Raw genomic sequence first — 13,945 nt, 5'->3', positions numbered from 1 at the left:
TCATTAAAGTGTGAACAGCTTCCATTCCAGGAACCTACATCTGAATGCTTAAGCCAGGTACCCAGACAAGATACCAAGCGGGTCGGGGAGGCATCACTCCTTTTAAATTTCTAACCCTGGTTTGTGCCATATAGTCGCACACCTCTGAGGCCCCCAGCACCCCACTACTGAGACCCACCTAGGCTGGAACAGAGGCCACTGGCCTTTGGACAACATGAAGCACCTTTATTCTGGAGAGCAAGACCCCGAACAGCAAAGCAAGTGGGTGTGGCAGGTCCAGCTGTTGAAGCATCTTTGGGGACCCCTCAGTCCGGGGTAGACAAGCTGGGGGAGGAAGGGGACACTCGCTTTTCAAAACCCCAAACAGAAGCGTGTGCTTCTATCTGGGCAAAACATGCGACTCTCTGGGGAGTTTTGATCAGCTTCTTAGGGTGGGGCAATGCGGGACCACAGCTAGTGAACGCAGTCAGACCTGAGTTAGGTTCAAGTCCTCATATGTCCAAGGGAAAGACTGGGGATGGTCTAATATCAGTGAAGCTGGTCTAGGATTCAGAGTTAGGTCCCCAGCCCCCAACTCCGTGCCTGGGCCAAGGCCAAGGCATCGGCTAGTAATGCTGATGCATGGCCACTAGGGGGCAGCAGGGATCTCGGGGGTGCAGGACAGCCTCCAGCTGCCTTCGCTGCCCCACGGCCCCATCGGGTCAGAAGTCCAGTTCTGGCATCAGGGTGTGCTTGCGGCGGCGGCTGGGGGGCTCAGGCTTCTCGGGAATGTCCCCGGGGAGGCCCATCCCGTCCCCGTACTGGGCCTGCCAGGCTCTGTGCTGGGCCGGCCATTGCATGTGCGCCCAGCGGGGGTCGGGCCCCCCCACGACCTCATCCACCAGGGCCTCCAGGTCGGGCGGGGGCCCGGGTCGCTCCACGAGGATGGGCGCGAAGGGCCCGACCAGCCAGGGCAGGGGCACGGCCTGCACCACCAGCTCCAGCAGCTCGTCCACGCACGTGTGGGCCCGGGCCACGCTGCCCCGGCCCTCGGCCAGCACGGCCGCCGGCACGTCCTCGAAGCAGCTGGCGTCGGCGAAGGCGGCCTGCAGGGCGTCCACGCTGCGCCGCACCTCGGCCACCTTCTCCTGGGCACTGGGAGGCAGGCCCCGCACGCTGGTCTCCAGCGCGTCCACGGTGCTCTGCAGTTCCCGCATCAGGCTGCGGGACAGCACCAGGGTCTCCAGCTCCGCCTGCGGGGAGGGGGGAGGGGGGAGGGGGGAGGGGGGAGGGGGGAGGGGGGAGGGGGGAGAGGAGCCTGGGTGGCCCAGATGGACCCCCACCAGGACCCCCGCCCTGCCTCAGTTTCCCCACGGATTCTCCAACCAGCTGACCTCAGTACTATGGTTGGAGCCGGCTGAAGCCCCGCCCCTGGCAACCCCTGGCAGATCCAGAACCCCTCCCACGCCCCCCAACCCCCCTCATCCACGCCATCTTACCTGACTGCAGCGGCCGTTCTCAGGGGAGTGCTGGCTCCAGCCCTCCCACAGCTCATGCACCTTCCCAGGGTGGGCTGGGGTGATGGGCGTCACCCCGCACTGCATGTGGTCAATCTGTGGGGACAGGGACCATAGTAGTCAGAACTAGAGGATTTGGAGTGTTGGGGGAACCAGGACCCTAGCCTGGATCTGGCCTCAGTAGGCATTTACGGAACATCCACTGTATGCAAACCTTCCGCGCCTACTGATCCAGCCTGGCCGATCTGCCCATTTTCTCCCCTGCCCGTGGCCAGACCTGAGACCTGTGGTTCCCCTGAAACTCAGACTCACTGCCAGGTTTTGCCCATGCTTGTGCCTCTGCTAGGAACACTCACCTCTCCATCCCATCCCCCTGCCTGGTTCACTTCAGTTCAAGTCTCACTGTAGACGTCACCCACTCCAAGAAGCCTCCCTTCCCTGGCTTTTGGCTGTGTGGATCCCTCCTCCGGGCCCCACAGAACCCAGCATGCTCTCCCATCATGACCCTAGTCCCCCTACTGGACTGTGAGTGTCCTGAGGGGGCCACTGTGCCTTCAGTGCCCAGGACAGGGCAGGTATTAGAAGATTAATAGAAATAAACTGTGATCCACACAGTAGAACACAATCTGCCCTCCGTATCCGCGGGTTCTGCATCTGCGGATTCAACCAAGATTCGCAGTTGGTTGAATCCATGGATGCAGAACTGCGCCATTTTACAGAATTGACTTGAGCATCCTCGGATTTTGATGTCCGTGGGGGGTCCTGGAACCAATCCCTCGCAGATACTGAGGGATGACTGTTATTCAGCCTTAAAAAGGAAGGAAATTCTGAAACACGCTACAACATGGATGAACCTTGAGGACACTCTGCTCAGTGAAACTAGCCCACTCCGGTGCTCACAGGTGCCCTCTGGTGGCTGCTTCAGGAAGGACAGACTGTGGGGTCCAGGATGGGAAAGCAGGACCAGGTTGAGTAATCATCGGGGCTGGACCCAGGTGGAGCAAAGAGGAAGGAGGAGATGTGGGCGGGTTCTGGGTAGACTTTGAAGGCAGAGCCAACAGTACCGGCTGATATGTCGGATGTGGGAGAGGAGGAGAAGAGGGAAGTTGAGGGTGACTCCCAGGTTTTGGCCTGAGGCCCTGGAAGGACAGGGCTGTCATCAGTTGAGATGGGGAGAGGAATGCAGGAGGAGCAGGTTAGGGGCGTCTGAACTCATCAAACCCAGAAAACAGGAGCTGTTATGTTCCTTTGGAGCAGAGAGCGATGCACAACGGGGAAAGAAGCTGGGTTATCAGCTAGAACCTAAAGGCTGGGAAGATTGTGATTGGTGATGGGAGAGCCCGGGAAGAGGTACCTTCACTCTCTTCCCATCCATCTTAACCGCCTATAACTTCCCCTCCTCCACAATACCTCTTCCTGCCTCCCCAGGCTGAGCCTTGAGCCCCACTGAATGCCTCCAGCCCCGGGTCCCTCCTCTGCCCCAGCCCTGCACATACACGGTTCCGCCTCCCCCTTTCAGACTAGCAGGGGAGCAGGTAGTCCGCGGGCACTCAATCCACGCGTGCTGCCCTGCATCGCGGGGTGGGAAAGGGGGGCAGGCAGAGGGCTCTCACCAGCTCCAGAGTCTCCTGCAACTGGGCCAGCGTGTCCTGGGCGTGGTGTTTCCTCCGCCTCAGTTTCCCCAGAGAGTGCTCATATGCCAGGTGGCGGAGCCGCGCCGACAGGGAACCCAGGCGTACAAAGTAGCCCTGTTGTCTCCGCTGCTCTTCCACGGAGCCCACTTCCGGGCCCTCAACCTCCGCTGCCAGCGCCGCTGGAGGACGGGATGGGGAGGGGAGTCAGCGTGGCCACGCCCTCCGCTTCTGGGTGGACACGCCCCGGGGCTCCCACAGCTTGTATATTTCCCCTCTACAATATCAATTCATGCGACCGTCCCCAAGCCCTACAATGTAGGCACTATTATTAGCTCTATTTACAGATGAGGAAACCCAAGATAAAGAGAGGTGAAGTCCCACGGGGTGCAAGAGGCCGACCCGGGATTCGAACCCAGGCACTCGTAACCACTTTACCGACTGCCTCGGTGCGAATCCCGGGTCTCTTTACCTCGATTTTCCTCACCTGTGAATGGAGCTTATAATAATGAAAGAGTCGCTTACAAGTGTTTGGCCCACAGAAGGTGCTTCAAAAATGGCTCACAGCCTTTCTGCGAAGGAGGGGCACGCCCCATGTTCCTCTAGTGCCATAAAGCAGGATTTGGAAGTCAGATTGTCTCCAGGGTCAACGGGCTAGATGCAGAACACTGGAGAATGGTGGGGTTCAAGGGAACCACGTAAAGGGGAGGACGCCATTCAACCCAAATGTCTGATTTTCCAAGGCAAGTTAGAAATCAGGATTTGTAGGGCAAAACCTGATTTTTAAATGCATGTGATGAATTAAACCATTTTAAAGGCATTGCACAGGCCAAATACTACAGTATGGAGGGCCACCAGCTGGAGGCCATGGCCCTCAAGTCTATAAGCCCCATATACTCTTGGGCTCTTGGGGCTCTGGGCAGTCAGATTTCTAGTAGGATGCGGGTTGGGGGAGGTCAGGCCTGGGCTGGAGCTCCATGTTCCCTACTGATCTGCTGTGTGGCCTTGTGAGGCCGGGACCTCTCTGATCCGTAACCTCCAGGGATGGGTAGGAGGATTCAGGGGCGAGCGGGGAGGGCTCTGGCCTTACCAAGCTCCTCCTCAGTCATGGGCAGAAAGTGGTCCACCAGCTCCTCCGACTTGCCCAGCACTACGTCCACGGCGTGGCTCATGGATCGTTTCAGCTCCACACTCCAGCGGCGGCCTTGCCGAGCCAGGCCCACCACGCCTGTCACGCCACTGGCCACCGCGTCCTTGGCCGAGGTCACCACCTGGCGGAAGAAGCCCAGCTCCAGTTGCTGTAGGTCTCCGGCTCCCCTCCCCTGCCCCCAGCTCCCTGGGGCTGCGGGGCAAGGACCCCTGGCCCCTGTTTGGCTCTGGGCCACAATTTCCCCTCTTATAAAATGGAGGGAAATCAAATCTTCCTCACGGGGTTGCTGAAGGGATTCCCAGCACCAGCTGGCACGTATTATGTGCTCAGTAAACACGGGTGTCAATTATTTTCATCTGGCTGCTGTCTTGTTCCAGTTGACCAAAGCCTGACTGGGTCCTGGAGTCCAGCTGGCCCAGGTGTTCAGGCTGCGTTTCTCGCTGCCACCTCCACCCCCTACAGCTTCCCCACAATCTGGTGGTGCTGGGTACCGTCTCTGAAGGTTGCTGGAGAAAGGGCAGCTTCTCCTCCAGCTTGTCCAGGCCCCTGCAGGCGAGATCGTTCACTGTGGCCACTGGAGACAGAGAGGCAGCGAGCGAGAATTGGGGAGATGTTGAGGGAGAGAGGGAGAGAGGGAGAGAGGGAGAGAGGGAGAGAGGGAGAGAGGGAGAGAGGGACAGAGAGGGACAGAGAGGGAGGGGATGCTGGAGGGAGAGGCAGAGAAAAAAGGAGACACACACACATACACACACACACACACGCGGAGGGAAAGACAGAGGGGGCACCTGGCTGGCCCCCTGTAAGGGGCCGGGACCCTGAGCGTGTGGGTGAGCCACCAGGCTGGACCCTGCCTCTCTGCCCTTCCCGCCTCCGCCCTGCCACCGCTGCTGCCAGCACCAAGGTGACTCCTCACCCATGTCCAGCTCAGACGCCCCAGCGAGCAGACTCAAGGTCACACAAGCCGGCTGAGAAGGAGGCAGGCGAGGCCCTGGGCTGGGACCCTCAGGTGATCCCCTTCCTCAGTCAGATGCGAGGCCGAGGGTCTCTCTGTCCCCCAACCCCACTGCCAGGTTGGATCCCCTGAGCTGGTCACAGGCTCAGGAGGGGTGGAGGAAGGGGCAGACAGGGGAGGGAGACGGGACAGGCAAAGGGACCCAAGGCACATCAGGCTAGCCAAAGGGAGGAGGGCAGTGAGACAGACAAGGTGGGAACAAAAGGAGGGGGGCCCCAAGGAAACAGCTAAGGGCAGGCGATCAAACTACAGAGGGACAAATAAGCAGAGACAGAGGGCAGGAGGGATGCAGGTAGAATGGGGCACAGGACAGGCAGAGAATGGAGGGTGAGATGGCACAGGCAGAAGGCCCAAGAGAGGGGATGACACAGGTGGATGGGGGACAGGCAGGTGGACAGAGTAAAGGCACACAGCATAGGTGAGACTGCAGAGGGACACCTGTCTCAGGGGGTCCACTGCAGCACCTGTCATGCAGATGGAGCATGAGAGGGTGGGGCAGTAGGACAAACCACTGGACCCAGGACCCTGGCCAGGGGGACTCACGCTGGGGCTGCAGGTGGCTGAGCAGCGGCTGGGCGTGGTCCAGGGCACGTGTGGTCAGGCCGCACACGCAGTGCTCAGCCAGGCGGCAGGCGGAGCCCAGCAGCGGGTGCCTGTCCTTGGCGGCGCTGTAAGCATTGGAGACCGCGGTGCACGTAGCCCTGACCAGAGGCAGGGCCACCACACGCTGCACCATGCTCTGCAGGAAGGGGTGGCATCAGAGGGGTCCCAGGTGGAGGCGGGGGGCTCAGCCACATGCTAGAGAGCCCACTCACCCTCTCTGGGCTGGGACGAGGGGCAGGTGAGAGGGGTGGGGGGGGAAGTGTATTGAGCACAGCTGCGTGCAGGCAATGGACACCCACACCGAGGTGCGCCTAGAGCTCCTGTTCTCAACAGCATACACAGAGCGGGACCGGTTCTGAAAAGACTCAGTCTCCTTGAGGGAAGAGCCATTAGTGTCTGGTCATTAAGGGCACAGACTCTGGAGCAAGACCACCTGCGTTCAGTTCTGGTTCTCCACTTCCAAGCTGTGTGAGCTTGGGCAAGTGTGTGAACTGCTCTGTGCCTCAGTCTCCCTATCTGTAAAATGGGCTTCTAGGGCTGTGATGGGGATTCAAGGAGTACAATATGTGAAGCGCTTGGAACAGGGAATGATGCAGAGTATAGGCTGTTATTGCTATTATTATTTTTGTTGTTGTTAAGAATGCCATGATAGTGGACACAGAAACAGAGAGATACACGTAGAAGATAGGAGAGATAGGAGTGGGAGAGAGTTGGGCAGAGGCCAGGTAAGCTGGCTGCGAGTGTCTGGAGAGACACACCCTTCCCTGGGCCTCACTTTGCCCCTCTGGGAAATGGGTAGAATGTGCCTCCCCCAACCATGCTCCAAAATGCCCTCAGAGTAAGGTGCTCGAAGCAAGGGCATGGGGACCCAGTCTGAAACTGTCCCAGGAGGGACTGCCCCCCCACCTCCTCCCGTGCCAAGCTCCATGGGAGGTGCAGCCCCTTACCTGCTGGTCCTGCTCCCACAAGCTGGGTCTGGGGGCCTGAGCCGCCTCGTCTTCTGACATGCCTACTGCAAACAGGGTCACCCTGGGGGCAGGACAGAGTGACGGGCCCCTGCACGCCAGCCCTCCCGGCTCCCGCCCAGGCCCTGGGTTCTGTCTGGCTGGGCTTGGTGACCCGGACAAGTCTCCTTCCCTCTTGGGGCCTCAGTTTCCTCATCTGCAAAATGAGGTAACGATAATGCCTACCTCAGAGCGCCCTGGGCAGGGACAATGCACGCACAGGGCTCTGCACACAGCAGGTGCATAGTATAGAACCTCTGACAAAGTGGAGGCCCTGCAGTGATTCAAAGCATGGGCTCTGGGCAGAGAGACACCTGAGTTCGAGTCTGGCCATTACCTGCTGTGTTGACTTTGGGCAAATGCCTTCACCTGTGTGGGCTGTTGCCTCCGCTGCAGTTAGGAAGATACCTGTTGCCCTGGCCCGGGATGGAACCGTGCAAGCAGCCCCCTGCGGGGGTGCAGGTGGTTGCCGCAGAATCCCAGTAAACCCACAGTCCAGTCTGACACGCAGGGAGACTAAAGCACACAGCAAGTCCATGGTGGGCCCAAGGTCACTCAGCTAAGTAGACTCAGAGTGGGACTTCGACCTCAGACTCCCCGCCTGCAGTTCTTCCCCCGTCCGCACCCAGCGCCCTCAGAACCCTAGTCCTCTCCCAACTGGGTCCTGAGCTTTTGCCAACTAGGCCAAGGGTCTCAGCCACCTGCTCCGGCCTGTCACACCACTCCTCTCCCCAAGCCGCTGGACTCTCGCCCTCCCACCCACCCACCGCGCCCCCGGGTCTGCCGGGCACTCCTGAACGCCACCCGAGAGGCACTCACCCGGGCGCGTTGAGCTTCAGCCCTCAGGTGCTGCGGCAGACCCCCAGACTTAAGCTCCAGTCTCCGACCGCAGCCTTCCCCGCCCGCCTTATAGTGACTTGGGGGCGGGACCTTCGGGGACCGACCAATAGGGAGAGGACTGAGGGGGCGTGCCCGGGGCGGGGCTCCTGGCCCCCTCGCCCTACCCAGGGGCTCCCAGAGCGCCCCGCGGTTGCCACAGCAACTTGGGGACGCTGTATGCCAAGGATTCAGCTACTTTCCTTGGCTAAGTTTGGCCACCTGTCACCCTCACTGCTGTTGCCGAAGAGACGGTGGAGGGCGATCACAGCCCCCCACCGCTTCGCCCAGTGACCTTGGGCAAGTCCTCAAGGTCTTTTTACTTTTTAAAACCCGCCGCTTAACTAAGCCGGAAGACAGGCCGGCCCATTCACTTGGATCCTCATTTTACAGATGAGCAAAGTGAGGCTCAGAATACTTAAACCACTTGCCCTGCGTCGCCTAGCGATTGAGGAATCTGATTCAAACCCAGCTCTGCCAGACTGCAGAACCCTGGCTTTCATCACCACACCTGGAATGACCACCAACGTGGACATGACTCTCCTTCCAGGGAGCTGCAAAAACCGAGCATGCCCCAAACATCCCAGGGATCCCCCCATCTGACCTCGACCCCCACCATGCCCAACATTGTGTTGGAAGGCGGCCCCGAGGTTCTGGAGCTGTGAAAACACAGCCCCCAGGGCCTCTGCCCAGCTGTTCAGCCCCATCCAGCCTGCCCATGCTCGTCCTGGGCAGCTGCTCCCCTGGTTATCACAGGCCAGCATGAAAAATTGTCTGGAGCCCTGAAGCAATCTGGTTTAATTTAAACCTTCCCCAGGACACAAGCTCTGGAAGGAATCCACTGGTAAAACGACACCTTGGGCAATGGTCAGGGTTTTATTTCCAGTTAAATCCAAGGATGGGGAAAGGGGAAGGAGCAGGCACAGCCATCAGATCTCAATTGCTATCCATTTGGGATTTCATGGCATGCGTCTCCTTTCCTTCTGCTTCATTCTGGAGACCTAGGAATTCGCCTTGGGAGAATGCAAGGAGCACAAAGAATACATCCAGTTCTGTTCAACAGTTATTTATTAACCCCTTCTAGTCTGACCTCAGACCGAGTGATGCTGAGTAAGAGGGAACCCAGCCCCAGGCCCTGCACTCAGAGAACCCCTGAAACTGGGGGAGACAGAGCCAGATTGAGCCAACCTCAGTGTGGCCAGGACAGGTTGGAGGAGCCAGAGACCAAGAGGCCTGGGAAATAGGGGAAAGAGATTTCTGGAATAGGATACAGCTTGAGCAGAGGCAAGGAAGCAGGTAGAGCCCGAGGTGTGTTTGGGGCAACATGGGCGAAACAGGTCCCGGCAACTATGGGAAGCCCAGCCTCACCCTTAGAAGGTGGGATTATTTGCTAAGTGGGGTGCGGCATCCTGCCGAGCCTTGCCTCCCCACCCCGCCCCCAGCCCCAGGCTTCAAGGGGACCTGGCCACCGCTAGGAGCATTTGGCCCTTCAAGGCTTTAGGGCCAGCGCAGCGTGTGTCATTGTGGAAGAACATCTTGTCTTCGTTGGCCACCAGCCACTCAAAGAGGTCGTCCAGTTTCTGGTCGCAGATCCAGGGATTACCTGAGAGGTCAAAGCCGTCCTTCATGTTCCCGGCAGCCTTCCCCAAGGACATCCAGAGCCCCTCGGGCACGGTGGTCAGCAAGTTGTTGGAGAGGTCCAGCATGTCCAGTTTCTGCAGACCTTGGAAGGCGCCGGCTGCCACCGTGGCCAGCCTGTTGTCGTTCAGGAAGAGGTAGCGCAGTTTTGGCTGGCGCACCAGAAGGCCCTCTCCGAGCTCCTGCAACCTATTGCCCTCGAGGTGCAGCCGTTCCAACCTCAAGGGGCCACTCAGAAGGTCAGGGGGCAAAGTCTGCAGCTGGTTATTGCCAAGGTCAAGGATGAGCAGGTCAGTGAAACTGGCCAGCAGCCCAGGGGGCAGCGCCTGGAGCTGGTTACCGGATAGGTCCAGATGCCGCAGGGCTTTCAGGCTGTGCAGCCACGAGGCCTCCAGAACTTTCAGCTGGTTTTCCTTCAGCACCAGGGTGTGGAGGGCGGCTGAGACCTGGAAGAGGCCAGGAGGCAGCCGGGTCAGGGCGTTGAGAGTCAGGTCGAGCACCTTTAGCTGAGGCACAGGCAGCAGGAACTTGGCGGAGAGGTCGTCCAGCTGGTTGTTGGAAAGGTGCAGTTCCTGGAGGTTAGGGATGCCCTGGAGGGTGTTGGCAGGCAGCTGAGTCAGGTTGAAGAACTCCACGGCCAGGTAGACGGTGTCAGCTGGGAAGTAGTGGGGGAGTCTGGCAGGTGGCTGGCAGGAGACGGAGCTGCCGTTACCCGAGTGGGACACCAGGCAGGCGTCTGGTTTAGGGGTGACCCCCTGGGCTGAGACCACAAATAACAGCAGCAGGAAGAGGATTCTAGAAAGATGGGAGTCCCAGCCTACTGGGCTGCAGGCAATGACAGAAAGTGCTTAATAAGTCAAAATAATGATATTATATACCCAGCAAAGTGAAAATATACCCAGAATCTGCCTGCTTCTTCCCACCTCTACTTTCACCACCCTGGACCATGCCACCTCATTGCTGGCCTGGACTAGTGTAGTAGTCCCCTCCTCCTCCTCTCCTGGCTTCCACCCTCAACCCCCCACCCCGCAACAGCTGCCAGAAGTAGCTCCCGTTCCAGGAAGAATTCTATGAAACCTGAGTTTCTTAGTCTGACCCCTACATACTAACTACCCTTCCCCATTGTCAGCCCAGCCCCAGTGGACTATTAATTATTTGCAGTCCAACTTGCTAATTTCTTCTGCTCTCACTTGTTTTCTGGGTCATTTCTTGTCTCCCTGGCTCCATGTTTTGAAGGCGGAGCCTATGAACTCTTACTCATCCTGCAAAACCCCAGCTCCAATGGCCCCCCTTTCCACAAAGCTTTCTCTGACCCTCTCAAGCAGAATTCTCAGTTTCCCCCTCTGGGCTGCTCCTTTTTCTGTCTAGCCCTGTCTAGGTTATCTGTGCCCAGCCCCATCTTGCTCCAAAGTTCTGGGGTGCAACCCAGGACTCCAGATACAAACAGGACTCTGAGCATGAAAAGTGCATCCTGGCTTGTACAGGTCTGGAGGCAGGCATTTGGCTTTGGGATGGTGAGATTTACAGTTGGTACTGGAACCCTTCGAGGCTGGGGATTCTGCTCCTCCCGGTCCCTCCAGCAGTAATGCCCTAGCCCAGAAGCCCTAGAGACCACCTGAACATCCTTGGTTACTACAGCCCGTGGACCACCTGGGCCTTCTGCAGTAAGTGTGTGTATGGGAAGGAGTCTGTCCATAGATAGAGCCTGAGTGTCAGTCTGTTCCAGCCTGCAGGCCTACGTCTGGCCCTGTGACTTCAGTCCGTGGATCTCTGCACTGCCTGGTGTCCGGGCCTGCCCAGGCTGGGCGGGGTGGGGACCTACCTCTGTTTTCGCTCTGGGCTCCAAGAGGACATGGCGGCCTCTCTCTTTTTGATCCAGGTTCCCTTGGTCTGGCAAGGTGGCCTTATACCTGCCTGGGCTGGGGACAGGGGCACCAGCCATGGGGAAGTCTCCACCCACATCCTGTTCCCGCTAGGGGCTGGACCTGAGCCCTTCCCTAGGGGAAAGGGAGGGGTCAGGATTGCAAAATTGCTTCCTGGCAGGGGGAGGACAGAAGGTGGGCTGCCCACCACCTTCTCGAGCCTGTTTCTACCTAGTTTTTCTTTCCCCTGAGTCCTGCTTTTGGGGAGTGGGTACCCAAGAGTCTCTGAGGCTGAGCCCCCACTTCCTCCAATCTAGGAATCAAGGGTCAAGTTTGTAAGGCGCTAGTCTGTCCTGGGAGATGGAGACAACTCTTTGAGCAAGAGGTAGTATTTATAATAAATTTGAGCAACCAGGAAGCTCAGTGAAGAGAACAAAAAAACACTTGTCTTATATTCTTATTTTTTTTAATAAAATAATTTAAAAAAAAAGAATTCAAAAGCAAGTGATGCCAAAAGTCTCCACAGTCTTTGAACAATGGTTTGGGAGGGACTAAACCTGGTTCTGAATCCCAGCTCTTCTGTGACTGCTCTGCTTTGTGAACTTGGGCAAGTGGCTTAACTTTTCTTGGCCGCAGTTTCCCTATCCGTGAAGCTGAACTCAGTCTCCGAGAGCCCCTTCCATTCTTTCTTTCTTCAGCTGAAGCTGATGTGCTGTTTGTTTTGGACTTTTCTCATTTCCTAATAAGTGCATTTGAAGGCTCACACTTCCCTCTGAGAACTGTTTGACTGTATCTCACAGGTTTGGCTATTCAGTGCTTAAATTCTTGTTGAGTTCTAAACATTCAGGTGTGATGTATTATCTTTATCTGCATGCCTGGCTACGGCCTCTTTTGCCCAGCCCAATCTCTGAAGGGTTTTGTCCTTATTCAGCTGTGAGGATGACTAAGCATTCTGTCTTACTGGACATATGGGCTGAGAGGGAAACACAGGCTGGCATAGACCGGCACAGATAAAGAAAGACAGATAACCACCTGCGTGAAATACACGGACATACATAGTGACAAAGAGACAGGGAAAAATACATAGACAGACCCAGAGACACAGACAGAGCAGGACACACAGGAGAGAGAACAACATATCTGCAGAGATGGACACACAAAAACGGACACACACACAAACAGGCAAAGGACCTGAGTAGACGTTTTTCCAAAGAAGACATACAAATGGCCAACAGGTACATGAAAAGGTGCTTGACATCACTAATCATCAGGAGAATGCAAATCAAAACCACAACGAGATGTCACCCACACCTGTTAGAATGGCTTCATCAAAAAGACAAGAGATAAAAAAAGAAAAAAAAAGACAAGAGATAAGAAGTGTTGGCGAGGATGTGGAGAAAGGGGAAAACTTGTGCACTGCTGGTAGGAATGTAAATTGGTGCAGCCGCTATGGAAAACAGAAGGGAGTTTCCTCAAAAAAAAAAAATTAAAAATAGAACTACCATATGATCTGGCAATCTCACTTCTGGTTATGTATCCAGAGGAAATGAAACCAGTATCTTGAAGAGATATCTGCCCTCCCATGTTCATTACAGCACTATTCACAATAGCCAAGACATGGAAGCAACCTAAGTGTCCATTCACAGATGCATGGAAAAGATGTGGTGTATATATGTATAATGGAATATAATTCAGCCATAACAAGGAAGAAAATCCTGCCCATTTGGGACAACATGGATGAAACTTGAGGGCATTATGCTAAGCGACATAAGTCAGGCAGAGAAAGACAAATACTGGGTGATCTCAGTTATGTAAAATAACCAAATTCATAGAAACCAAGAGTAGAATGGTGGTTGTCAGGGACTGGGGGGTGAGGGAAAGGGAGAGATGTTGGTCAAAGGATATAGACTCCCAGCTATAAGATGAATAAGTCCTGAGGATGTAATGTACAGCATGGTAATTAGTTAAGGAGACTGTACAGTATACTTGAAAGATGCTAAGAGAGTAGATCTTAAATGTTCTTACCACACACACACAAAGTAACTATGTGAACTAACGGATGTGTCAACCTTATTGTGATAATCATCTTTCAATATATATCAAATGTATCAAATCATCAAGATATGCACCAGAAACCTACACAATGTTATATGTCAAGTATATTTCAATCAAGCTGAAAAAACAGACACACAGGTACAGGAGGAGTTGCTAGATGCCGTCATGGTGTTTTGTGTTTCTTTGTTTAAATCAGTCTCCCCATGATAAGCGGGGGACAGGGGGTCTGTCCTGTTCATTGTTCTATCCCCAGAGCCCAGCACACAGGGCGTGCTTAATCAACATGGGCCGGAAGAGTTGTGAATTGTAGTGACATAATGCTAAAGTGATCTCTTAAAATGAAATCAGATCATGTCCCCTGCTTATAACTCTCTGATGGCTTCCTGTCCCACTTAAAATTCGTAAGGCTGGAGGGAGAAGGGAGTGGGGAGTTAGTGTTTCATGGGGACAGAGTTGCAGTTTGGGAAAACGAGAAAATTCTGGAGATGGATGGTGGGGATGGCTGCACAACAATGTGAATGTACTTAATGCCACTGAACAGTACACTTAAAAATGGTTCAAGTGGGCTTCCCTGGTGGCGCAGTGGTTGAGAGTCCGCCTGCCGATGCAGGGGACACG

General features: G+C 55.9%; 1 protein-coding gene across 8 annotated transcripts; it reads right to left on the bottom strand.

The window, feature by feature from the left end:
- Window positions 1-180: 180 nt before the first annotated feature.
- On the bottom strand, window positions 181-11,331 carry LOC102990269 (perilipin-5). Of its 8 annotated transcripts, none has more exons than XM_028483388.2 (9): window positions 7,716-7,796; window positions 7,234-7,344; window positions 6,840-6,921; window positions 5,833-6,028; window positions 4,769-4,851; window positions 4,218-4,398; window positions 3,110-3,309; window positions 1,479-1,592; window positions 181-1,232 (listed from the first exon to the last, which is right to left on the bottom strand). In XM_028483388.2, exons 3-9 carry the CDS (start codon window positions 6,897-6,899, stop codon window positions 702-704), a joined length of 1,365 nt encoding a protein of 454 aa, XP_028339189.1. In that variant the 5' UTR covers window positions 6,900-6,921; window positions 7,234-7,344; window positions 7,716-7,796; the 3' UTR covers window positions 181-701. The 8 variants fall into 8 exon arrangements, with proteins under 8 accessions (XP_028339189.1, XP_028339191.1, XP_028339192.1 ...); XM_028483390.2 differs by having other exon boundaries at window positions 6,840-6,904; XM_028483391.2 differs by having other exon boundaries at window positions 6,840-6,901.
- Between the last annotated feature and the right edge of the window lie 2,614 nt (window positions 11,332-13,945).

This window comes from Physeter macrocephalus, unplaced genomic scaffold, assembly GCF_002837175.3.
Source record: "Physeter macrocephalus isolate SW-GA unplaced genomic scaffold, ASM283717v5 random_24, whole genome shotgun sequence".
Classification (NCBI taxonomy): domain Eukaryota; kingdom Metazoa; phylum Chordata; class Mammalia; order Artiodactyla; family Physeteridae; genus Physeter; species Physeter macrocephalus.
This window is presented reverse-complemented; position numbering and strand designations above follow the sequence as displayed.

Coding starts and splice junctions, on each gene's coding strand:
- LOC102990269 (XM_055082155.1), bottom strand. CDS start 11,264: ATGTCCTCTTGGAGCCCAGAGCGAAAACAGAG. Junction 4,852..5,832: donor CAGCCACCTGCAGCCCCAGC/GTGAGTCCCCCT, acceptor CTCTGTCTCCAG/TGGCCACAGTGAACGATCTC. Junction 4,399..4,768: donor TCCAGCAACCTTCAGAGACG/GTACCCAGCACC, acceptor TTCTTCCGCCAG/GTGGTGACCTCGGCCAAGGA.